This window comes from Chinchilla lanigera, unplaced genomic scaffold, assembly GCF_000276665.1.
Source record: "Chinchilla lanigera isolate Chin_1 unplaced genomic scaffold, ChiLan1.0 scaffold00012, whole genome shotgun sequence".
NCBI lineage: Eukaryota > Metazoa > Chordata > Mammalia > Rodentia > Chinchillidae > Chinchilla > Chinchilla lanigera.
In genome coordinates, this window is record NW_004955413.1 from 33,425,429 (window position 1) to 33,450,742 (window position 25,314).

General features: G+C 56.3%; 1 protein-coding gene across 3 annotated transcripts; it reads right to left on the reverse strand.

Moving 5' to 3' along the window:
* Positions 1-1,854: 1,854 nt before the first annotated feature.
* On the reverse strand, positions 1,855-25,153 carry Sbf1 (SET binding factor 1; the record flags this gene model as incomplete). 3 transcript variants are annotated; one of them, XM_013511400.1, is given in 40 exon segments in its annotated part: positions 1,855-2,290; positions 2,370-2,501; positions 2,574-2,661; positions 3,214-3,422; positions 3,500-3,607; positions 10,527-10,757; positions 10,829-10,959; positions 11,032-11,158; positions 11,247-11,432; positions 11,505-11,606; positions 12,142-12,321; positions 12,400-12,581; positions 12,956-13,033; positions 15,769-15,906; positions 15,991-16,187; positions 16,499-16,706; positions 16,815-16,951; positions 17,043-17,221; positions 17,540-17,667; positions 17,888-18,083; positions 18,159-18,232; positions 18,309-18,481; positions 18,560-18,828; positions 18,904-19,062; positions 19,142-19,210; positions 19,559-19,708; positions 21,124-21,236; positions 21,325-21,529; positions 21,610-21,708; positions 21,789-21,917; positions 21,987-22,100; positions 22,379-22,456; positions 22,574-22,687; positions 22,764-22,872; positions 22,982-23,114; positions 23,241-23,346; positions 24,135-24,245; positions 24,327-24,482; positions 24,622-24,759; positions 25,068-25,153. In XM_013511400.1, coding segments are annotated over 40 exon segments (5,621 nt in total), but the record flags the coding sequence as incomplete, so codon positions are not given.
* Between the last annotated feature and the right edge of the window lie 161 nt (positions 25,154-25,314).

A 25,314-nucleotide genomic window follows, 5' to 3' on the forward strand; every position in this document is an offset into this window, starting at 1 on the left:
GGCAGCTGGCTGCCCCAAGCCCAGGCCCCACCGCAGCAATAAAGTCTCAGGTGTCTGACCTCTGCCTGCAGCAGTTGGGACAGCCTAGACCCTGAGATGCCACCAGGACTCGATGGGCAGGAAGGGTGCGGACACCGGGACTTGGTTTTCACTGATCATTTTTAACATAAGCAGGAAGAACTGAGTTTTACACTTTGTATCCAGCTGCAGCACAGGATCTCCCCTGGCTCAGGGCAGAGGTGAGGGCCTGGGTTGGGGAAGACGTGACCCCCGTAAATATACAGGGGTCAGGAGCTGCTCTGGCCATATGGGGTCAGACCCTACGGTCACAGTCGCCTAGTGGCCCTGGGAGCTGGCACTGAACCAGCATGGAAATTCTCACTGCCTTACAACTCCTCTGGGCCTGGTGGGGATGTCCCAGTGGGCATGTGCCAGGTAGAACTGGCAGGAACAAACATCAGGAACCAGAGCAGCCCAGCAGGGGATTAGGGGCACCAGGCTGGACCCGTGCTAGAAAGGTCTGAGTTGTCTTTGACCTGAGTCTTTTAATGTTCTGAGATCATCTGACAGGGCACCCCAATAAAAGTTGCACCCTTCTTACTGTCAAACCCGTGTACTGTTAAGCTCTAGGCCCTTGCCCCAGCCCAGCAGGTGGGGTTTCTCTTCGAGCACCTTTTCTGCCATTCCTCAGGTCTACCCTGTGTGACGAGGGTGGGGGCAGGCCACATGCGCAGTGGGTCTCTGTGCTGAAGTAGACACTGAGCTTTGTGTTTAAGAAAGAAAAGCTCCAGCTAAAGCTGAGAAGGGAAACACGAACAGGAGGGGCCATGGAACCCCAGCCTCACCTACTAGGAAGGACTGGCCACCAAGTGACAGCCAGAGGGTCAGGCAGCCCCTACCCAAGGCTAGCTGGAGCCTCCCAGCAGCATCCCATCCTGTCCTCAGTGGCCCCCCCAGGCAACCAAGTGCCTTCAGCTCATCTCCCAGCTCTCACCTCTTACCCCAGAACATGAAATCAGGAGGAAAGAGCCCTTCCACTGGGCTCCAGGAGGCTCCTGGGCACTTAGCAACCCACTGTCCAACTCTGGGAGGAGAGTGTGGCCCCAGCACAGCATTGAGGCTGATGGGGTCTGTGGTTTCTCAGCATCAAGCCCCGCATCTGGAGTCTCCCCTTGACACACTGGTGCTCACCTCCCAGCCTCTGGCAGCCTCGGGCTGGCCCTGCAAAACCAGCCCCTGGTCAGCCCCCCAGAGGCTACCACCCTCAGCGCCCCGCCAACACCAACCTCTGCAGCAGCCACACTTCCACCACCACTGGCTGCCGAGACACAGCAATCGTACGGGCTGCTCAAGTCCAGTCCAGTGAGACGCAGGTGAACAAGGAGGGCAGAGCCCTGAAATGGGTAACTGGGTCCCACAATGAGACCCCGGGGCACGGAGCTGGACAGGTGTCTGCAGCAAAATTCTTGAGAACTGAGACTGCCAGGTGTCTGGGTGTCACCCCTTCACTGCCAGGCAGTGTGCTGCTCCCTTGAGGACTCTTGTTCCCTCTGCCCTCCTGGGCTTGGCGTTTGTCCTGTGAACCCAATGGGCAAGTGACTAGTGTCCCCGCTCTTCACTATACACCACCCCCCCTTTGCTAACCAGGGATGAGGGGCCCTTCCTTGCGGGCATGGCAACCCCAAAACCACGGTTAGCTGGGAGAAGCCAGTGGCCTGGTGAAGCCCCTCCCACAGCATAGCTGCTCCCTTCAGCCACGTGGTGGGCCTGGGAGGGGACCAGTACCGTCTGAGCAGGCACGGACTCTGGGCCCCGGGCTGACAGCTGGTGTGGGGTGAGGCAGGAACACAAGCACACCGTTAGTTCTCTTTATATAGACTCTGTTCTAGAAACTACCTGCGGCTGGCCGGCCGGGGCCAGCACACAGGCGGGGCTGAGGGGTGGACTATTTACAGGCCCGTCACAGGGCTGTACCATGGCCATGTCCCGGCACGGTGCTCAGCCATGACACCACAATAAGTTAGAGCCGGCCGGGCAGGCGGTGGGCGGGGCGGGGGCTGTACACAAGTGCTGGGGGCTCAGGGCCTCAATACTGTCGAGGGCCGGGGCTGTAAACATGGCCGGGGCGGCCTGCCCACCCCTAGTGGTCTGCAGTGACTGGAAGCAGAGCAGCCTGGGCAGGGCTGGGAGGTCAAGCGTCCGACAGGCAGCTCTGGATCCGGTCCACCCACTGCTGGGCTGAGGGCACGTCCTGGGCACAGAAGTTGTAAACGCGACGCGTCGTCTTCACCTAGGAAGGGGTAGGTTGCTCTCTCCCTGGCCCCCACGCTGCAGGCCCTTCCCTTCCATCTCCCAAACCCTAGGCTCACGTCAAAGAAGGCCTTCTCATCCACAGTCTTAGGGGCACCCATGGTGGGTGTGCCTGGCCCCACAGCCTCCACTTCCGCCAAGTCAATGACACCTTTGCATTCTGTGTCCACACGATGGTCATAGTAACGCAGCTGGAATGGGGACACAAAGTCATGACTGCCCCTGCCCCATTGGTCTCCACCTCCCAGCCACTGACTGCTCACCTGATGCTTGGTCTTGTCCAGTACGAACCAGCGGGCCTTCCAGGGCTTCATGAAGGCCCCCTTCTTATACAGGGTGCCCTCGTAGGACCTGCACTTGCAGAGCCAGGACCGGGCCACCTCAGTGCCCAGCCCAGCAATTGCCCCACCTGCTGTCCTTGCTGGGCAGACCCAATGCCCCTGTGCCCCAAGAACTGGACCTAATAAGGCTATAGCCATGAGGTAGCCTGGAGCTGCAGGCTTGAGGGTAGGGGGCACTCTCCAGGATAAAAAGAAAGGGTCCCTCCTTACAGTCAATGTGAGCTGCTAGATCCCAGGACACCAGAACCCTGGGTCTCAGGGAAGCAGCCTTATGCACAGGGCAGACATCCACAAAGAGGGACACTCGGCATGCAGGTCTGCCAGGTAACCATACAGCGTGTACATACCAAGCTCACCTTGTGCCTGCCCTACCTGATAAGTACCCCAGGACCCCTGTCCCTCAGCCCTGCTGCAGTCACCAGCTCCACCTCTCTCAAGTCTTTCCAGCCAATGAAATGACTAACCTCCTAAGGCACTTGCACCTGTCTCCCACCTGAGAAATCACCTGCCCCCCAGGCTCAGCTCGTGAGGCCCATGCAATGGCAGGCAGCAGCCCTTGTACCTGTTCTCACTTTCGGCTGTCTGGAACTGGCTGTACAGGGTGCTGGTGCTTCGGCGGGCAGCCTGGCGGGCAGATGTGGTAGAGCTACTACTCTGGTCACTGTCCAGGCTGAGACTCAGGGTGGAGCCCATAGGCCCCTCCTGCAGGTACACGCCCAGCGAGCGGCGGTGGTGAGGCACGCTGGACACTAGCAGAGAGCTGGGGGTGCCCTGGGGCCAGAAAAGAGGGGCCTAGGTCAGATGACTTCAGGCAACACACTCACCCTGGCCCCACTTGCCTTACTCACACGTCCATCTGGCCGAACTTCTAGGCGCTGAGCGGCTTTCACACGGTCCCAGGTGTCCTTCCAACGCTCAGGAGGTCGGCCCAGCTCTGTCTCCAGCCGCTGCAGCTCCTGGGGGCGATCAGCAAACATTGAGAAAGGCTACTCAAAATATCCAGCTGGGCGTGGTGGTGCACACCTATAATCCTAGTACTGGGGAGGCTGAGGCAGGAGGATCACCACTGTGAGTTCAAGGCCAGCTTGCACTACAAAGCAGACCCTGTCTCAAAAGAACAAAAACCAAACAAACAAAAAAGAAAATATCAAGAATGGAGCATGAAAAGACAAGAAGAAGAAAGAGATATAGTGAAAAAAATCTAAAATGTGTAACTGCAATAAAGAAGGCAAGAGTGGGAAAAGGAAAGAGAAAAGGAATAGGGAAAAAAATCAGTATTTGGGGGGAAAAACTTGAAAAATTTTCCAAACCAAGGCATCACACACATAGCAGGGTATAGCTCACTGGTAGAACACATGCTTAGCACATGAGGCTCTGGGCTCAATCCCCAATACAAAAATAAGAAAAAAAAGTTAAAAAAAAAAAAAAAAGATGCTTTCCTCAGAAGAGCAACATAAAACTGTCAGATGACTTCAAAACAGAGACATGGGTGACTTCCGTTTCCAGCCAAGTCAGGCAGATCAGTCTCTAGCTCTCCAGAAACACACAGGTATGAAACTGGGCAAGAACAGCAGACAAAACTGGGCATGATAGTGCATTCCTGTAAGCCCAGCACTCAGGAGCCTGAGACAAGAGCACTGCTTCGAGTTTGAGGCCAGTCTGGGTTGCACAGTGAGTTCAAGACCAGGCTGAACTACACAGCAAGACCCTATATCAAAGAAAAGAAAAAAGCTAACAATGGTTTCCAGATGTTGGACAACTAGCAGTGAGTGCAGCACAAAATGAGCCTACAACCGATCCAACTGTCTGTCTGCCCAGAGTGCAGGGAGGTGGAGGAAGCAGCCTTGTTGAGCTGAGGCAGCAGTGAAAGGAAGTTCAGGGTGCTAGAGCAAGGGGAGCTGCTGGGGGCTACGTGAGAGGGAGTACCATGGAGGAGCCCAGAAACCTACAGAGGCTGCCACAGCCTTTGGCCAAATTAAGCCACCCTAGGCAAAGCAAGATGTCACAAGGCCTGATAGAGAACACCTAGAGGGCCTGTGAGGTTACATAACACTAGCAGATGTCAGAACTCTAAATACAGAGCAATGAGATCTCACTGAAGATAGGACACTTCCAGAAAAGCCCTGCTTTAGGAGAACTCCTCCAACACTGGAGTTCACAGAGTTGCAGCAGACTCGCTAACCACAAGCAAGAAAAAACCCAAGACTCTTTAAAGGAGGACAGCATAATCCTGGTCCTCAACAATACAGCGATTCACAATGTCCAACTTACAATAAAAGACTAGAAAAGCAGCAAAGGAAATGAAACAGATACAGACTCAAATAAAATCAGTGTTAGAACTAATACACAAGAAATTTAGAAGTTACGCCAGGCGTGGTGGTGCCTGCCTGTAATCCCACCACTCGGGAGGCTGAGGCAGGAAGATCACTGCAAGTTCAGGACTAGCCTGGGCTACAAAGTGAGCTCAAGGCCAGCCTGAACTGCATAGCGAGACCCTGTCTCAAAAAGACCATAAATAAATAAATAAATAAATAAATAAATAAATAAATAAAAAGTTATTATAAACATGTCTCAAGGCTTAAAGGAAAAAATTAATATAATGGTTAAACAGATGGGGAAATCTGATAAAAAGTTTTTAAAAAACCAGGCTAGCCAAGTGTGGTGGCATGCGCCCATAATCTCAGCACTCAGGAGGCCGAGGCAGAAGGATCACTGAGTTCGAGGCCAACCTAGGCTACAGAGTGAGTTCAAAGCCAGCCTGAACTGTACAGTGAAACCTTGTCTCAGACAAAAAAAGAAAAAAGAAAAAAGAAAAAAAAGCTAGAGACATAGTTCAGTGGTAGAGTGCTTGCCTAGCATGTGTGAGCCCCTAGGTTTATCCCTAGCACCACACACACACACATAGTAGGTTTGTTAAAAGTACAACTTTTATGCATACCTATAATCTTTGCACTCTGGAAGGCTGAAGCAGAAGGATCGTAAGTTTGAGCCCAGCCTGGACAGCCTTGCTTAGTGACTTAGCAAGATCCTGTCTCAAAATTAAAAGAGGAGCTGGAGATGTGGCTCAGTATATTTGAGCTAGGTTCAATCATCAATAGTGGGAAAGAGAAAAAAATTTCAGGACTGAAAAGTACAGTATTTGGGGGGTTTTTGTTTGTTTTTTTTTGTTTTTTTTTTGGGGGGGGTTTTGGTTTTTCTCCGGTACCAGGAACCGAACTCACGACCTTGCGCTTGCCAGGCAGGCGCTTTTTGCCGCTGAGCTAAATCCCCAGCCCCTTTGTTTGTTTTTTGAGACAGGGTCGCACTATGTAGTTCTGGCTGGCCTTGAACTCACTACATACTCCAGGTTGGTCTTGAATTTGTAGCAATCCTCCTGTTCAGTGTTGCAGCTTGTGTCTAGATGTCTCCCAAAGCCTCATGTGGTCATAGGTGTGGCCTTTTCAGTGGTGGCTGGATCCAGAGTGTGTGACACTGGGACCCATTCATGTCAATACTAGGATCAAGGGCACTAGGATTAAGGGTGTGAGTGCTACCGGCCCTAAGTAGCCAGGATAGGATAAAAGGGACAGAAAGAGCTGTGGTCAACCCTTGCTTTGCTATCTTCTGCCCACCATGAGCTGTTTCTCCTCTGCGATGCCCCTCTGTTGTGCCATCCTGCCTTGGAGCCAGCAGAAACCTCTACAAACCGTGAGCCAAATAAACCTTTCCACCTTTAACTTTGGGTATCGGGTATTTTGTCTCAACAATGAGAGAAAAGTAACTAAGATACTCAGCCTCTTGAGTGCTGGGATTACAGGCATCTGCACCATGCTCACCTGAAAAGTACAGTATTTGAAATGAAAGAGCAGAGAACTTGAATATAAGGCAACAGAAATCATCCAAAATGAACTGCAGAGAAAAAAAAGAGATTGAAGGAAAAAAGGAAACAGAACCTCTATAACCTGTGGGACAATATTAGACGGAAAGGAGGGAGAGACTGCACAGAAAAGAAATTAAATTTAGAAGCAACAGTCTAAAATATATTAAAGTGATCAGCCCACAGATTTAAGGAGCTTAAGGAGCCCCAAAGCAGGATGAACCCCAAAAGGCACATGATGGCTAACATGCTGAAACTGAGATGAAGACAAAAATCTTACCGAGGAAAAAAAGGTGACACTACAGAGTGTATAAGGATATGACTTCTAGTAAGAAGCAATGCAAGGCAGAAAATAAGAGTGCCATCTTTAAACTACTAAATGCAAAAACTGTCAACCCAGAATTCTATATTCAGAGAAGATGCCCTTTTAAAATTAACAGAGCCCGGGAATAGTGGCATGTCTGTAATCCCAGCACTCCAGAGGCTGAGCCAGGAAGATTACTGTAACTTTGAGGCCAGCCTGGGATACATAGTGAGTTCGAGGCCAGTCTGGACTACTTAGCAAGACCCTGTCTCAAAAATAAATAAATAAATAAAAATAACACCGCATGGGTTGGGGTGTAGCTCAGTGGCAGAGCACCTGCCTAGCATGCATGTGGCCCTGGGTTCGATCCCCAGTGCCCGCCCCCCATGGTGGCACACATCAGTATTCCAAACTACTCAGGAGGCTGAGATAGGATGATCATTTGAGCCCAGGAGTTCAAGCCCAGCCTAGCCTAATGAGACCCAGTCTGTTAACTAAGTGAGGAGTTAAGAGTTACGCCTCAGTGGTTGACCGCTTGCCTAGCATGTGTAAGGATCTTGGTTTTAATCCTCAGCACTGCAAAAATGAATGAATGTACAATGAAGACATTTCAGGTAAAACCTGAGGGAATTTGTTCCTAACAAATCTACATTACAAGAAATATTAAAAGTTCTTCAGACTGAAATGATACCAGACCAATCTTCACAGAAAAAAATGAATATTCAAAATGGCTAAAATAAAAAGCTTTTTCCTTGTTTCACAGCGTATAGTTATAGGTAAACCTCTAGGTTGTTTTTTTTTTCTTTCTGAGACAAAGTCTCACTATGTAGCCCAGGCTAGCCTCCAACTCATGGTGATCCTCCTGCCTCAGCCTCCTGAGTGCTGGGATTATAGGCATGCACCACCATGCCCCCTTGTTTCTTAATTTCTTTAAGACAAAGTTGACAAAAAATAACACATGATGTGTATGTCATTAAAAAAACAGTCGGGGGCTGGGGATTTAGCTCAGCGGCAAAGTGCCTGCCTGGCAAGCATAAGGTCGTGAGTTCGGTTCCCGGTACCGGAGAAAAACAAAAACCAAAAAAAAAAAAAAAAAACAGTCGTTGGGCATGCTGGTAATCCCCCAGAACTTTGGAGGCTTAGGCAGGAGGACTGCATTGAGTTCGGGGCCAGCCTAAACTACTTTTCTTTTTTTTTTGGTCCAAACCACTGTGTTTTATTCTAAAGAATCGTTTTTGTTTTAGTCATTACTTCAAAGTATTTAATTTGCTTGTCTTGAAAAAGAGACCCCAAGGAAAGCAGCTTGGGGGGGTGGGGCGTTAGGTAAGAACAGACTTGAGAGAAAGTATGTGCGGTGCAAGAGAATGTGCAGCGGGTGGGGAGGCTGGATGCACCGTCACGAAGCAGTTGTGGAGGCTGGGGATGCAACGCAGCAGCACAGCGCCTGCCTGGCAAGCTCAAGGTCGTGAGTTCGATTCCCAGTACCGGAACACCCCTCCCACCCCCCCCCCCCACCCCCGGACCCCGCCGCAAAAAAAGAAGCAGTTGGGGCTTCATGAGTAGAGGCAACATGGCTTAAGGAATGCACACTCACAGCCAGAAAGCACACCTCGTAAAGGAACAAGCCCATAGATGAGAAAGCCCAAGGCACCATCTGTGTAAAAGCAGATGACCATTCTAACCAGTTCTGTTGTCTCGAGTATGAGATGGAAATGCTTCAGGCAAGAAATCCAGCTAGCCAGGCACCATATGGAAGCCTCTGAGGGGCAGAGAAAGATGCAGAGCCCACAGACCAGGTCACAGCCCGAGTTGGGGGGCTCTTGGTGAACTTCCATGTGGCATCAGGGTGGCGCAGGGGAAAACAAAGTCGTCTTGGCCAGGGCTCCAGTCCGGCGGCACTCACAGCAGGAAGCCCCAGCCCCAGCCCTTCGCTGCTCACCAACCCCATGTAAGCTCTGGGCAGGCAGGCGAGCGGCCCCTCCATAGGGCCCAGCCAGGTGGGCGCCCCAGCCTCAACTACATAATGAGACCTCATCTCAAAAATTAATCAAAAAAACTAAGTGGCTCCATTAACATCAGACCACCCAGCACTCAGGAGGATTACCATGACTCTGAGGCCACCCTGGGCTACATAGTAAGTTCAAGGTGAGCCTAAACTACATAGCAAGACCCTGTCTCAAAAAAAATAAAATAGGGCTGGGGATTTAGCTCAGTGGCACAGCGCCTACCTGGCAAGTGCAAGGTTATGAGTTTGATTCCTGGTACCGGAAAACAAACAAAAAAAAGTAGTAGTCCTAAGGAGTAACCAGGCATGGTGGTGCATTCCCATGATCCCAGCACTCAGAAGGCTGAGGTAGGAGGATCTACAACATATGAGGCCTCCCTCAGCTACATGGCAAGTTCAAGGCCAGACCTATCTCAAAAAAAAAATAAATAAATAAACAAATAAACAAAAAGATACTGGAGATTATCAGAGAGAAAGAGGGCCCCTCTCCTGTAGTCTGTGCCTGTGGGTCCCCTTTATCAACAGAACTATGACTCCCTGTGTCCTGACCCCTGAGTAACAAACAGGTGCTCTGGGCCAGGCCCCACACAAGGTCACATACTTGTATATTTACTCACTCAAACTTCACCACTTCCCAGTGAGGCAAAAACCAGTGGCCCCATTTTCCACGTGAGGAAATAAGCTCTAAAATGGACAGGTAATTTCCAAGGCCACACAGCCAGCACTGGGGCATAGTGCAAATCCTTTCACAGTCAGGGTCAGAGGCCCACACCCTCTGAACACTCAGCCCCTGTGAAAGACTATGGTGGCAGTGCCCCAGGTAAGACATGCCAGCCTCTGCCCTGCCCTGGCCATTACCCCCAACTGCCACAAACTCACTGGATGGCTCTCTGCCCTGTCTAATCCCGGCTCCTGAGGATGTGCAGGATGGCCGAGTGAGGTCAACAGAGACCTGAAGGTCAACTGCAGGTGTCTAGGGGAAGAACCCAAAAGAGATGTTGCTCACTAGGACAGAGCCTCCCAGAGGTGAGGAACAGTTCCTAGGAAAACCCTGTCTTCCCTGAAGGCTGACACATAGGTCCTGCCTGACCCACTCGAAGCCAGGTGCCGTGGGGTGTGGTTTTTCTCCCAACAGCCCAGGTGTGGAAACCTGGGCCTCAGGAGGGTGGCACTGGGAGACGGTGAAACCTGAGATATGGAGCCCAGTGGGAGGCCCTTGGGTTTTGGAGCAGTGCCCCGGGAGGGAGTGAGATACTTCTCGGGGGACCCTGAGTTAGTTCTGAGAGCAATGAGCCTTGGTCCCACCCATACTCCTGCCACTGCCCTATGCCATGGTATGATGCAGTGAGGAGAGCCCCCACCAAACCCTGAGCTCCTGCAGACACCATGCCATTGGGCTTCCCGAGTGGAGCGAGATACACCTCTCTACAGTTAGCCTTTCTCTGGTATTTTGTTACAGTGACAAGACACTAACACACCTGGTCAGAAGCACATGTGCCCAGAGCAGCAGCTGTCCTGAGACCCGGGGGCCTGTGACAAGAGCCTTCCCTCCAGGACTGTCTGCAAACATCCACCTGGCACGGGGCAGGGACCCAGGGGAGCCACGGCCACCCCAGCACTAAGAACTGGACTGACAGCCCCCAAGGCACCACTAGCATTTAGCAAGAGGAAAGAGGTGCCAGGCCGGGCCCTGCTCTGTGTAACACGCACCTCCAGCAGGCGTGAAATGGCATCGGGCTGCACTCGAGGGCGGCTGTCGTAGCACGGCCACACCACACGGCGCCGGCTCTGTGGAGCACTACCGTCCGGCCGTTCCTCCTCTGAGGGCTCAGGAGGCCCCTGGGCCAGTTCCCAGTCATAGGGGGGCCCCTCAGCCAGCGTCTCCTCCGTGTAGAAATCCCACACCTTCAGGTTGGACACGTTGCTGTAGGGCCGCAAGACCTAGGGGCGAGCTCAGGGTTACAAAGCTAGGCTGCACAGAAGCTGCCTGCCCCAGCCAGGCCCCAGCTCACCTCTGTGTCCTCAGGTGCATACATGTAGTTGTAGAACACGGGTGTCCTCTTGCTCAGTCTGTCCACATACTCCCACACAGACCTGCACACCAGCTGGCCCCTGCGCTCACCCTTCTCCTCATATAGCAGCCCTGCACAGAGGCAGTGCTGAGCCCGAGCCCCACCCACCACACACCCACCTGAGGCCCCCAACCCTCACCTACCTAGCTCAATGCGCTCATAGTCAGAGTCAAGCAGGAAGGTGCGGAAACGGCGGGATGCATGGTGGTAACCGAGGAACTTGAGGTAGAACTGGCTGAACTCGAACTCCATGGGGAACTGCAAGTGAACCTAGGGGCAGCAGAGCTCCGGGGTCAGAGGTCAGAGGTCAGAGATCAAGGAGCACAGCCCAGGCCTGCCCACACGGCTATCTGCCCACCTGGTACACGCAGTCCAGGAACTGCAGGAAGACAGGTGTGAAGCCACTGCTCTGCCCGGCCAGGGTGTGGGCCCCGCGGTGGCTGAAGCGATGCCCAAAGGACAGCCACTCCTTCTCCACCAGCAGGCGGAAGCCCTCCAGCGTGCGGTAGAAGGGGTCTGAGAGCAGCTGCACCAAGGACACCACCTGCAGCACCACCTTCGGTCAGGGTGGCATCCAAGGACCCTGCCCCACCCCACCCCTGCACCTGCCACGCACCTGAGTGGTGATGTCCCAGCCATCCTCCAGGCTCACCAGGACAGAGGAGCCCGCATCCAGGAGCCCCACTATCAGCACTGAGATCTCCAGCAGCTTGTGGATCTGCAGGACAGGCTGCCCTTAGACCCAATCCTGACTCAGCCTGACCCACAAGAGGCTGGCAGCATCCATGGCACAGGGTCAGCACAGCACTGACAGACACTCTGCCTGTCTGCTTTTAACAGCTGCCTGCCACAGCCCACCCCTCCTGGGCCCCCAGGATGAGGAGGCAGATTCAGGGGTCCTTAAGGTTCACAACTGCCCGAGCCTTCAAGCCCTATCAAGTGTACCACACACCAGTGACCCAGTGCCCGCCCCTCGCCTCACGAGAGAATAGAAATAGAGCGCCCAGAGGCCACAATCTGCACAGGACATCTGCCTCCTGAGCCCAGCAGGCTGCCCTAACACCCACATGCACTGCAGACGCACCCATCCTCTACAACCAGCACCTAGCTGTCTCCCAGGCACGGTGACCCCATGTGGGAAGTGGCTGTCAGATCCTCCTCCTGGTCCCCTTGACTGTCAGACAAGCAAAGCCAGAGCCCTTCCACAGCTCTAGCCTAGCACTCAGGCAGAGGGCCAGGGGCTGGGCACAAACCTGGATCAGCCACTCCGAGTCCTCCAGTGAGCGCAGGAAGGAGGCTGGGCCAGGCTCAGTGGCAGGGCAGCCTGGCACGCAGGCCTTGAGCAGCTTCTTGAAACTGGCTTTCACTTGCCGCGCCTCAAACACCTCGATAGGCACCAACTCCCACTGCTGTAGGGGGTCCTGCCGCACACCCTAGAGGAGCCAGCCAGGCACCATGAGACATGCCCTGTTAAATGCCCCCACCTGGCCCTGTCCCCCCACCTTAGTCACCTTAAGCTGAGCTTTATCCCCAATGATGTAGAGGGCTGCACGCTGGGGCCGCAGAAAGCCTGGGTCAGGAGGGGCCCCATTGGCCTGAGGTGGGCTTAGGCCATCTCTGCTGGCTAGCCGGGAGCCTACATCAGTAGTGAGCCCACTGCTGCGCCCGCTAGCCCGAACGCTGCCCCACTTACCTGCAGAGGAGAGACCAGGTGAGCCCCGGAGCAGGGCCAAGGCACCACTTACCTCGGGCCGGCCCAGCCTCCAGGGAGAGGCTGAGCGCTAGGCCAGGGTGGGGTGGTCAATGGGCCCCCAGTGGGGCTGTGCGAGGGAGACGGGCTGGACCACACAGATGCTGAGACACGCAAGGGTGGCCACATTAGTATCTGGGGCAGGACTTGGGTGTCGGGCAGGTAAGTAACCCGGCTAGAGGGAGAATCAGTTCTGCTTGTGTGTCACAAAGGGGCTGTTAGTGTCAAGTATGGAGGGAGACATTAGTGACCAAGACAACTCAGTTCACGCTGGGGGCCATCAGCGCCAGGTGAGGGAGGAGCCCCTGGTACGGTACCTCGGGGCGCAGTCCGTCTGGAGGCCGAGGCCGCCATGGGGTTGGACAGCGTGGTGACCCTGGCTCTGGGGCTGGGCACTGGGGGCATAGCAGAGAGAAGGCTCAGACCTGGCCCCAGGCCTGAGGGAGCCTACAGGCCAGAGATTCCCACCACGACCCATCACTTGAACCCTGGAGCCAAGAGAGGTCAGTACAAGACCCTGATCTTGGGAGACAAAGAGCCCTTGTCTGGTCCAGGCAAGTGCCACCCCCAGCCCTGCCCCAGAACCAGGCCACGGGGCCCCCACGAAGTAGGAAGGCTCAGGGCTCAGAGGCCGGGGCTTTCTCCCCAGTGCCCCCTCTCTTCCCATCACGACAGCTCTGAGCAACCTTGTCCTCAAGTCCCTCCCTGAAGGACCTGTCCTTCCCAGACGTTCCTCCCTTGGCTCAGGGAAGGGCCCATCAGGCAGGCACTGCCCAGTACTCTCAACAGGGCCCACACAAGGCCCCGCCGGGCACAGCAACAGAGCACCTGACAGGCAGAGGCGGGAGAAAGGGAGGCTCAGAAACTTCCTGAAGAGGGAGAGACCAGACCAGAAGGAGGAGCAGTTCAATCCAGGATGGACAGACTTACAGGCTGGGGCGGTGTGGCCTGGAGGCCTGGCCATGAGGCCTGATCGTGGGGCTGAGAGGCAGCTGGGTCCCAGCGGGGTCTTGGCACCAGCCCACCTCAGGCTCACCTATGCAGAGGCCTCATGTGGGACAGAGAGGGGTGCAAGGCAATGTCCCCATCCACTGTGGCAGTCACCACAGGCCAAGTGCAAGAAAAGCCTGCCACAAACCACACTCTGACACCCCCACCCTGAGACAGCACAGTCACTCAGCTCATAAGAGCAGTACTGGAACCAGGGAGGCGGCACCGGAGCAGGGAGTGGTCAGACATCCAGGGGACACCAGGGGAAGCTGTGGGTAAGGACACTGCCCACTGGCACCACCCAGGACTTTGGTAGGGGTGAGAAGGCAGGAAGGCAGAGTGACTAGAAACACACTTAATGGTACAGAAAGCAGGTACTCCCAACGGAAAAGTGCAGCAGGGTCAGTGCTACCTGTCCCTGGGACACTGCTCCCTCGTGACCACAAGGGCAGACTCACTGCCCTGGTCCTCATCCCAGGGCCCAGCAAATGGTGATAAGGACCCATGACGAGCACCACTGAGCATAGATGAGACCACATGCTCAACACGAAGTGAGAAGTCCCAGGCAGAGGGGAGGGCAGATGGCACAGGCAAGGACTGCAGACCCGGGTGGTCAGCACACAGAAGCCAGGGTGGACAGAGCAGAGAGAGTCAGAGATACCCAGGCCGCAGGATGGCTCTGCTGTGGGAAATGCTCCTAGCCCCAGTGCACCCCACTCGGTTCCCAGGAGCTGAGGCTCAGCAGAGGAAAACACCCCATGAAGTCAAGAGGGGGGGGCCAAGGGGGTGAGAGCTAATGCACAATAGTGTCTATCACCTTCTGAACACCAGAATAGGCCAGGACAGCCCCAGCTGTGTGTGTGAATGGCTTGTGCCCCACACAACCCCTAGGTGGGCTCTGCCATCACCATCAGCAAACAGGACAGGCTGGGTACGTGAACCCAGGCTCTGCAGGCTCCAATAAGGAGGCTCCCAGATCACACACCCAGTGCCGAGATGCAACGTAAGCATAGCCCACACAGGCAGGTGATGTACTTCTCCTCATGTGCTGGGCAGACGCCAGGGCTGTAGGCCCAAGAACCAACACCCTAGCAGCTCCAAGATCCCAGTATCTACTAAGTGGGCCAAGAGGGCCAGCCAGACAGGGCTCAGGAACCAGGACAGAGCAGAAGAGCAGATGGGGCCAGACTGGGGGCATCAGATGGTGGAGATGGGGTAAAGATGGGGTCAGGTGGGGGAAAGGGGTCAGTCAGGGCTGTGGGGGGCAGACAAGAGAAGCAGCTGCCTTGGAAGGAGAGCCCCAAGGAGGAAGGCCACCTCCTGCTCCAGCTCAACCCTCTCTCTCTGCCCTACAGAGCTACCCGCATGGCCTTCAGGCCCTGGGTCTCACTTCCTGCCTGGAAGCTTATCCCTGTGCCCAGCCCTCATGACTCGCCTCCTGCTCACCAGTGGACACCAGCTGTCTGCCCAGCATGGACACAACACCACACACTCTTGGCAATGACAAGCCTGGGGTCAGGACAGAGACACAACCCAGCCCAGAGCCAGTGAGTGCCCAGGGCAAAGGGCCCCAGCACACACCTAACCTCCTGGCCTGGCATCTCCTTTGCAAAAGGCGACAATGGACCCCACCTCACAGAGACAGAAACCATCCCACAACTACAGTGATGGCTAGGAGAGCCGTGGGCACCTCGTGGGCTCAATGTGGGGAAGAGGCTGGCCCCGGTCAAGCCAGGGTGCATGAGGAGGAATGAGAGTGACAGTGAAAGCAGCTCCAACAAGGAGAGGTAAGGAGGGGGCCAAGCTGTGGCGAGAGTAGCACTGGGGAGGGATTGCAAAGGGCAAGTCAGGGAGTTCAGAGCTGCAGCCAGCATCAGACAACACTGCCTCTGCAGCGTGCTGCCGTTTAGGAAAAGCGAGGAGGCGGGGACAGACTGTGGTCACAGCAGGCACGACCTCAGGATACTCACCTGGCCCAGGAGGGTTCCCATCCTCCCCAGTGCCCAGAGGGCCCCATCCTCTTCCCACACTCATCCCTGCCCAAGCTCACTTCTGCCCCTCGCCGTCCACCTTAAGTGCTGCCATAGTCCCCCAAGTCTTCCTCGACCCGTGCCCACCTTCTGCCCTCGAGTGTTCTCACCATGGCTGCCCATGTGGGCCGAGGAGAAGCCACTGAGTGTGTTGCGTCCTGAGGCATCTGCGTAGCGGGGCATGGAGCTGACCACAGCCTGCAGGTACTTCTCCTGCTCCACGCTGCTGGAGTCCGCCTGCGACTGGCCTAGGTGAGGGGCAGACGCTGGAGGGGATGGTCGGGAGAGGCGTGGGAGGGTGGGTGGCAGCCCAGCAGAGCCCCGGAAGGTACCTGGAGAAGGCGCATTCTGGGCCTTGAAGAGGCCGACAACACCCTTGCCATGCAGGCCGCCGGATCGCAGGAGCACGGCTCTGGAGCGCCCACTGCGCCAGCACACCACGGGGAAGCGGTTCTGGCGGTAGCAGCGGGACACGCGCTGCAGGGCGTTGTCCTGGACGCTCTGGGGCACAATCAGCAGCCCTGGGTAGCTGCAGGAGGCAGGGGCTTGGTGAGGGCACCTCTGAAGCCTCGGCCTGTGCCACCCTCAGGGACTCAGACAGCAAAGAGGAGCATAAGGCGGCGACACCAAGAGGTGCAAGTCCACGGCTGCTTGCAAAGAAGGCCAAAGGCACTTCCAAGACTGGTGCTCAGCTGGGTGCCCCCACCAAGGCCTACAGCCTCCTTGCTGACCCACGTGCCATGGCCATGCCCATGGCAAGCATGGCAGGGACCTCAGCACCACTCGCCACCCCACCCAGCCTTGGCTGCCTCCTCCTGGCAGGCCGTAGCCCATCCTCACCTGCGGCAGATGGCATACATGCGGTTGACCGGGGAGATGCGGAAGGGCTCAGACTTGGCCCGGCTCAGGCTGCTGCTCAGGGTGCCCAGGCCCAGGCGCTGGTAGTCACGGCAACACGCCCGTTCTACCAGGCTACTCATGGTCATGCGGTCTGAGGGCTTCAGCGCTGAGGATGGGGTCAGCGTGCTAGGCTCCAACTCCTCCGACACTGTGCAGGCACATGGGGGCCATCACCCAAAGACCTGAGCAGTCCACATGTGCTCCGTGGGGGTGGTCCCTGATGGAGACTGCCTGGGACGTCCCCACCCATGCTCACCTGAGATCTCATCCTCTTGGTCCTCAGGGGGTGGCTGGCCATGGTGCTCCCAGCCTGGAGGGTTGTACTTCTTTCGAGTGACATGCTGCCGCCCCATTGTCTTCTTGGCATTCTTCACCAGGTTCCGGGACAGGGTTCTGGGTGCAAAGAGCCCGCAGAGGTAAAAGGAGACGTTGGCCAAGCACACAGCCAGCATCGGCTGCCCTGGCCCTGAGTCTGCCTTCTTACCTGAGGGAAGGGCCCTTGTCCTTGGCAATGCGGGCTGGCCTAACAGGCGTGTGGGTGGAGCCCAGTGAGAACGCGAAGGTGCCCCGTATGTCCGGCGGATACCGCAGCTTGTGTAGCTGCTTGCGGAAGAGCTCAGCACTGTCGGACCCTACCTCCTCATCAAAGGCCATTTTCAGGAGCTGTGTCAGACAGACAGACAGACACCCTCATTGTCTGAATGACCAGCAGCCCCTCCCCAACAGCAACATTCCTGAGCACCTGGGCCCCCTCTGCACAGCAGCCAGGCCACGGAAGCCTTGGGAAGGCCTGGTGCCCATGCTGACTCACAACATATAAATGGGGGAAATTCCAGTGGCTGCCTGGCAAGGTCTCAGCTCACATAGCACACCCAAGATACAGACTTGAGGGTCAGCAGCCCAAGGGGACAGCCAAGACCCCAAAGCGGTCAAATGGGGAGAGGAGACCATGCTAAGCTACGTGAGGCCCATGCCACCAACCTGGAATGTGCAGGAGCGCAGCTGCAGCCCATCCTGCAGGAGCTGGTCCACAGGGGTCTGCACACTGATGCGCTTCTCCTTGGTCAGTGCGGCCAATGGGAAGGAGCGGACCACTACCTGTTCCCCCACTTACAACAGGCCAAGCAAGTCAGCAGGGGAGGGAAATGGAGTGGTCACAGACCTCAGGGCACAGTTATGGGGTCCTGAGTGGGTGGGGAAGGACCAGACAAGAGCCTGTCTCTCACAGGGACCCCGCATCCCTGAGGAAAGGGAAGAATGGGCAGGGAAGGTCCCCCCAATGAAGACTTAGTAGGGAGGGGAGGCCCACACAAGGGTCGAAAGGCTCACCCAGGGGGTCAGTGGGCATTCCTGTGAAGATGACCCGGTACGTGGTGAGGAAGACAGCACCTTCTGCCGGAAGCAGTGCGGGGCCTCCTCCGCTGCCCCCTGTGCCCTCTTCACGGCCATCTGGCAGCAGGTAAACTCGCAAGCCATCCAGGACACACTCCTCTCCAGGCAACAGGCGAGGCCGGAGCAGCTTGGGCTGCTTGGACATAAGCAGTGCCTCAGGACACAGTGTGAGCTCCCTGGCACCCACAGCCTACCTGGCCCCACTCACCTTCTGGATCGGGGGCAGCCTCTTGCTCTCACGGTGCACGGCCTCCAGGGTCTCGATATGCATCTGCACGATATCTGAGGGAGAGCAGCCCTCGTGCCGAGCCCCTGCTGCTGCCCACCTGAGAAATGCCCCCATGCCCAGACCCCATACCTGGCACCATGACATGCAGCCCCTTGAGGTGCTCGCTGGTGACCCCACTCTCTGTGCAGACCTTGTCCACAAAGCGGTTGATGAAGCGGACCACGGCCCCAGCCACGTCACAGGTCTCTGCATCCTCAAAGCCACTCTCCGTGTCATAGCTCTCAGCCACACTGCCCGCCATGCTGGCCAAGGGGAAGGAGGCTAGGCTCAGGCCCTGCCTACCATAAGACCTGCCCAGGCCAGCCCAGGCCCCAGCCCACCTGTTGGTGACCAGACTGTTGCTCGCGCTCTCAAGGTCTCCCAGTCCTGCCCGCTCCCGCAGAAGGCGGCTCTTGCTGCTGTCCAGAGGCAGCAGGAGATAGCTCATGCGGTTGGCGTAATGGATGGCCTGGCTGAACACTGTGCTCTCTTCCTTCTGCACCAGCTCCTGCTGCTTCTCTCGGCTCAGGGTTGGCCATAGGCGCCGCTGCTCCGAAGCCACATCCAGGGCAGAGCGCTCGTCCTCCTGGGCTGATACTTCCCCAGCCTCCTGCCAGGGTGCATGGTGAGCCAACCAGGGCTACTCAGGCCCCAACCCCACCCAGACCCAGAGAATCCTGAACACCTGGGAGGCAGCTGGGTCTTCAGAGGGCTCCAGGTAGAGGGCCCGGATGTGGGTCTGCACGTCTCCGTAGAACATGGCCTCCCAGAACTGTGGTGTGCTCCACACCACATGCTCCTGTACGCAGCTGTATGCAAACTGCGTCACCCCTGGGCTCAGCTTCTGCAGAAGCAAACTGAGGAGGTTACCTGGATGCAGCCAGTTAGGAAGCAGGGAGGAGGCTGAGGGACCCTGTGCTCACCCGGCAGAAGGCAGTGACCAAGGGCAGCAGAGCAGCTGCAATGCCGTGCTCATCCAGGGAAGTGCAGTCCTGTGGGCAGAGCCGAAGCCTGTGGGGACCCCCTCTCCTCCAACACTGCCCACCTCCAGTTGTCCCTATGGCCACCACAGGCCAGCACCTCCCACCATGGTCACCTGGAGCCACTGGCTTTAACTCCCCAGGGCTGGGGAAGGTTTCAAGGTCAGCCCTGTACCTACCTTCAGGAGGGCTCTCCCCACAACCTGTCACTCCTTACAGAGTCAAACCCCCGTTCCACAGATACAGTGATCATCCCCTATACCCCTCTCCACTCCCCCGAAGACCACGGGAAGTCGCACGGAACTCCTGTCCACCCCCACATGCCACATCGCTACAGGACGGGGCCTAGCCTGGCCTCACCTGCAGGCAGCAGTTCATCATGCGGACGACGAAGTCAAACTGCTGGTGGTCCAGAACCGCCCGGTTCTGTTGCACATGGACATGCAGCTCCTGGGCGAGGCAGCGGCGGGCTGCACGCCCCTTCAGGGCCCTCAGCACAGCTGGGAGCAGCTGGAGGCAAGGCAAGGGGAACATGGGCTAAGCATCCTCACCAGGAGAGGCAAGGAGAGTGCAACAGGTTGCAGGAGCCCAGAGCCTGGTTCTAAGCATAGAGCAGGAGACCAAGGCCACATGGGTCAGGTGTACCTAGGTGCTGGGCTTCACTGCCCAACCAAGAGTGAAGCCCCCACTGACCCAGCAACTCCACATGAGGACAGGGACACGTGATGCTCAGGCTATGGCTCACAAGCCAGTGTGGATGCGTTCTGGATGCCAGCCCTTGAGAGCCAGGAGCCACTCAGCCTACTGGGCTTGAGGAGCACAGACGTCACACAGCAGAGGTCAGGCAAAGGAGGGTTGTTACTCACTATAAAACCACGGAACCCCATGGGGACACAACACAGACAACAAAAGAGTAAGACAAAGTTGCTGCTATGAAGGAAGCTGTGGTTATGTAAACACCACGGAAGCCAGAAAAATGTGCAAGTGGGTTCTGATTTCTATAAATTAAAAAAACACAAAATATACAGGTCTACTCTTTCAGAATAAAGATGCAGAAGCAACTTAACAACGAAAACCTTTAATGTCTTCTAATCTACTCCTTCATTCATTTACTGGCAGTTAAGCCCATGGCATTCCCACTGAGATATATCCCCAAACCTTTTTCTTGGTCTTTTTGAGACAGGGTCTCCCTATGTAGTTCAGGCTGTCCTTGAGCTCACTTTGTAGCCCAGGCTGGCCTCAAACTCACAACAATCCTCCTGCCTCTGCCTCCCAAGTGCTGGGATTATAGGTGTACGCCACCACGCCCAGCCTCCAAACCTTTTATATATATATACACACACACATATATATACATGTGTGTATATACATATATACATGTATATATATACACGTATATACGTTATATACACACACACACATATACATATATGTATGTATATATATATGTTTGTGTATATGTATATATATATATATATATATAGGGTCTCATTATGTAACCCAGGATGGTCTCGAACTCACAGTGATCCTCCTGCCTCAGCCTCCTGAGTGGTGGGATTACAGGTGTGTGCCACCACACCTAGATAACCTTTTATAATTTGAGATAAGGTCTCACTAAATTGTTAAATTGCCCAGGCTGGACTCAAACTTGCAATCCTCTTGCGTCAACCTCCTGTATCAGTAACAGGATTAGAGGTGCATGCCCTCACACTCAGCTAAAGTCTTTCGATTTCTAAAAATTGATGCCAACCCCCTCACCGAACTTTTCCGGAACGCCTGTCCTGCTGCCCACTAAGATCAGGAGGAGAGACCTAGTGTCCACCCCCACAGTACCTGCAGCACTTGAGGAGTTGTAACTACAGCCCTGCACCCCTCTGCAAGCTGCTGTGTGGCCTCAGACCAAAGGCCCCACCCTCATGCCTCACCTTTTTGGCCTCAAGCATCTTCCCCTCAAACACGTACGAGATGCAGTTCCGAACCACCTCCAGACGCCGGGCACTGTTGACATGTGTCCCACTGCACCGCTCTAGTATGGCCGCTGAGGAGACAGCACATGCTTACCCTGACCTGACCCCATACCCACCCCAGACCAAGGCTAAGGCCTGCTCTCCCTCCTCATTACGCACTCATGGGGGGTCCTGAGGGCACAGTGGTCCTCCTCTCAGCCTTCACAGCTGGGGGTGCACCCTGCATCTTGGCCGCAGCCTGGTCCACAATCCACTGCACAGTGCCCTCATCCAGTCGGGGGAAGGGCCGGGCTGCCCGCCGCAGATGGCTGGCCTCACCGGGCCGCTGCACTTTGTGCATCGCCACAGCAGGGTACGGGTTCTCCTGGGGGAGAAGAGGCAGGCAGTGGCTGCAGGGCAGGGACCTGGGTAACACCACACCTCCCCTCACACCGCCCGCCATACGTTCTTATAGAGCTGCTCTGCCAGTTCCTGGACATGACGCAGGACACGCTGAGGGTGGTTCTCGTCTGCACGCATCCGTGTCACCTCGTGGGCCACAAGCTGGGAGGGGTAGGGCAGGAGACAGAGTGAGCCAGGGGGCAGGGAAGGAGACAAGGGGCAGGCAGGGGCAAAGGGCACACCTCATCAAACAGGTCCGTGGGGCGGTAAGGAACCCCGCGTTCTGACACGAAGCCTGCAAAAGCCATGCCCTCCAGCACCTTCATCAAGAAGTCATCCTCCACCAGCCCACGCTGGCCCAAGAAGGCTGCCTGAGAGAACACCAAGAGGTCAGCCCCGAGAGGTGCAGAGCACCACGCCCCCTCAGCCTGGTGGCCTACCTTGTGGAAGCGGATGACGGGCTCTGGGTGGATGCGCACGATGTGTAGACACCAGCGGTAGCCCTGCAGGAGCTGAGCAAAGAGCCGCAGGAAGACAGCACGCAGCTCCTTGTCCTGGGGCACAGGGCCAGGAGTGGGCTTCTTCTCAGCATCCCTTCCCACCCCTCCTCCTGCTGCCCCCCAACAGTCAAATGACTCCTCCCTACAGCTTTGGCTCCTCCACTGCACCACCCCAGCCCTGATGCTTGCAGCAGCTGCTCTGCTCCCAAGCTCCTTCTGCCCGTACTAGCTCAAGGCCAGCCTACAGGGGCTGCAGTGAGCTCACACCATCCACCCCACCATCGGGGCAGTAGACCTAAATGACACCCCAAAAGGAGCATCAACAACCCCACCTGCATCTTCAGTGAAGAAGTGGACACTGTGGGAGGGGGGAAGGCAAGATCAGCCAACTCCAGCTCTGGATCCAGGACCTGCAGAAGCAGAGGAGAGGGATGCAGAGTTACACAGCGAGCCTCAGCTTCCCCTGTTGCTGGGCGATGGCTCCCAAGAGGCCTGGGCTCCAACCACAGCCTGGCCTCTGTCCTCACCATGCTCAGAACACTGTGGGTCTGGCTCTGCAGAGGCTCTGGGAGGGGTGGAATGTGCACACACTCAGGGACAGCCACTGTCCCTCCATCAAGGTCAGCAACAATCACGTCCAGCTGTGGACCAAAGGCACCAAGTGGTCAGGGACATGCAGGCTTGGGCAGCAAGGCAGACACACACCATGGCCCTTACCAGTTCCTGGGTCTCTGCCTGGAAGGCGGCATTGACCCCGATGATGAAGGGCGTGGGTGTGCTGAGGACCTCCAGCAGCTGAGCCGGCAGGATGGGTACATAGGTGAAGCTGCAGCAGGCCCCAGAGGACACAGTGAGCCCTGGAGGGCAGGGCCAGAGGGTAGGGCCGGGCAGAGAAGCCAGGAAAGGCTGAGGGGAGGCTCTGAACAGAGAGGCACCTGTATCTGAGAGGGAACAGCAGAGCCAGGAGGCCCCTGCAGGCATCTGCAAGCCTCTGGTAACTCCGGGACAGGAAGAGGACCTTGTGCTCCGTGAGGGCAGCACAGAACAAAGACAGCACATTGGTGATGCCTGAGGGAAAAGGACAGGGATGGTAAGGGCCCTGCAAGCCCTCCCCAGGCACACTGAGAACCTACACCTCTGCTCCCCAGCAGACAGGAAGCTGCGGGGAGGAGCGGGGAGAACAAGTGGGCTCACCCAGCTGGCGGAACAGCAAGGCCACGCTACAGCGGCTGACAGGCAGCGAGTCGGCCAGCGGGGTCTGAATGACCTGCCGGTCACCAGCTCCTAAAGAGATGGTTCTCTGTGGAAAGAAAAGGGTCGGAGCTCAGCAGCTTAACCAAACAAGTCAGCCCAGAGCTCAGTGGCCCCAGGTGGGCCCTGGTGTACTGACAGACCCCAAGATGGGACTGGCTGGGATGGCTGGAGGGAAAGGCCACACCCTGCCTCTGCTGGCTGAGCAGTGCTAAAGAGAAAACTCAGGACAGGGGTGGCTGCCTCTGACCTGGGGCGGGGCAGGGCCTGGGTGGGCAGAAGAAACAAAGGGTCCATACCGCTCCTTCCTCAACAGAGTCCAGCTGCACAGGACAGACAGGCAAAAGGACACAGTTAGACACCCCCAGCACACACAGCACACAGCAAGGAGCAGACAGGTAAGCACACAGCAACATCCAGAGACAGGACACACCCAAGGATTGAGAAGACAGGGGTAAAGATGTCAGCCCAAAGGAGCTGGTGCGTGCCGGGCGTGGTGGCTCACGCCTGTAATCCCAGCACTTGGGAGGCTGAGGCAGGAGGAGGATCCTTGCGAGTTCGAGACCAGCCTGGGCTACAACGTGAGCTCAAGGTCAGCCTGAACTGCATAATGAGACCCTGTCTCAAAATTACAAAAAACAAAAACAAAAGCAAAAAAAAAAAACAAGGAGCAGATACGACAGCGAGAGCCAGTGAGCAGGCAGGGCCAAAAGACGACAGCTCTGAGAGCAGAGGAGGGTGCCCAAGGCTCCGGGCCATGCTGAACTCCTGGAGCCCACCCCCATGACCACACCAGGGCCTGTGACCACGGGGATGCTGGCTGTCCACAAGACCCACCTGTGAGCCCCCGGCCAAAGGGACGGTACACGTCAGCAGGTTCCCAATCACATTCTCCAGGCACACGTTCAGGCCCTCCACATGGATGGTGTAAATGAGCCCGAGGCTGTTCTACAATGAGTAGACAGGGATGACAGTCAGCTGACAGGAGCACCTTGCACCTTGCCTCACTGTCATGGTGCCCCATCTCACCCTGAACACTTCCGTGTGGTCCAGTCTAGACACCAGCACTAGAGTCTTCGGAGCGAACAGCTGGCCAGGCTGGGCTGCAGCTGCAGGTGACAGCTGCCCCCAGCCTCCCTCATCTGCCTCCTCCCTCTCCGAGGCATCCTTGGTGCCTAGTGCTCCCTGTGGATAGAAGCCCAGGTGGAGGACAAGGCCAACTAAAACAGACCTGGGCCTTGATGAACTCAGGCCTCCACCAGGTGGGATACATGCCCAGAGGCAGAGGGAGCTGCCACGTACTACACCCCAGAGCCCAGCTGACCTGTGTGGGCTCCACTGGCTCCCAGAAGGTCAAGCAGGCGCAATAGTGCCGCTCAGAGTTTATATCAGTGAGGACAGCAACAAAGAAGGTCGGTGGGTTCCTCTCAGGACACAGCTGCCACCCACTGGGCTGACAAAACTGCGGAAGGACTGAGCAGTCAGCTGTACACACACCTGCAGCAGCAGGGGACACCCACCTGCCCCATCCCGCCTGCCCTCAAGGTTTTAGGGCACAGGGGCAGTGGCTCACAGTGACTGTGGGCCACCTCATCTCCTGGGCCTCAGCCCCTCCGGGTGAAAGCAGTAAGAGAAAGCCTCTGGTCTCATCACCAAAAGCGAATGAGAGCACAGCAAAGTAACAAGGGCACCAAATACCCTGCCAGTCAAGCCAGCCACCCCACCCTCCACCAGGGGTCTGAGGCTCTGGAACTGGCCCTCCCCACTCACCAGCTCAATGCCCTGGGGGAAGGGGTTGTCCTCCCAGTCTTTCTCCGGGAATCGCTGCAGAATCTGGCCCTGGCCTTCCCCACTCCCTGAGGACAAGAGCAAGGGGTCAGAGCACCTTCCACACGCCACTGGCCCAGGTATCATGGCCCAGGGTAGAAATGTTATGCTTGTATCCAGATGACCCCCAAAGCCTCAAGCAGCCATAAGTGGGGCTTTTTCAGAGGTGGCTAGATCTAGAATGTCTGAT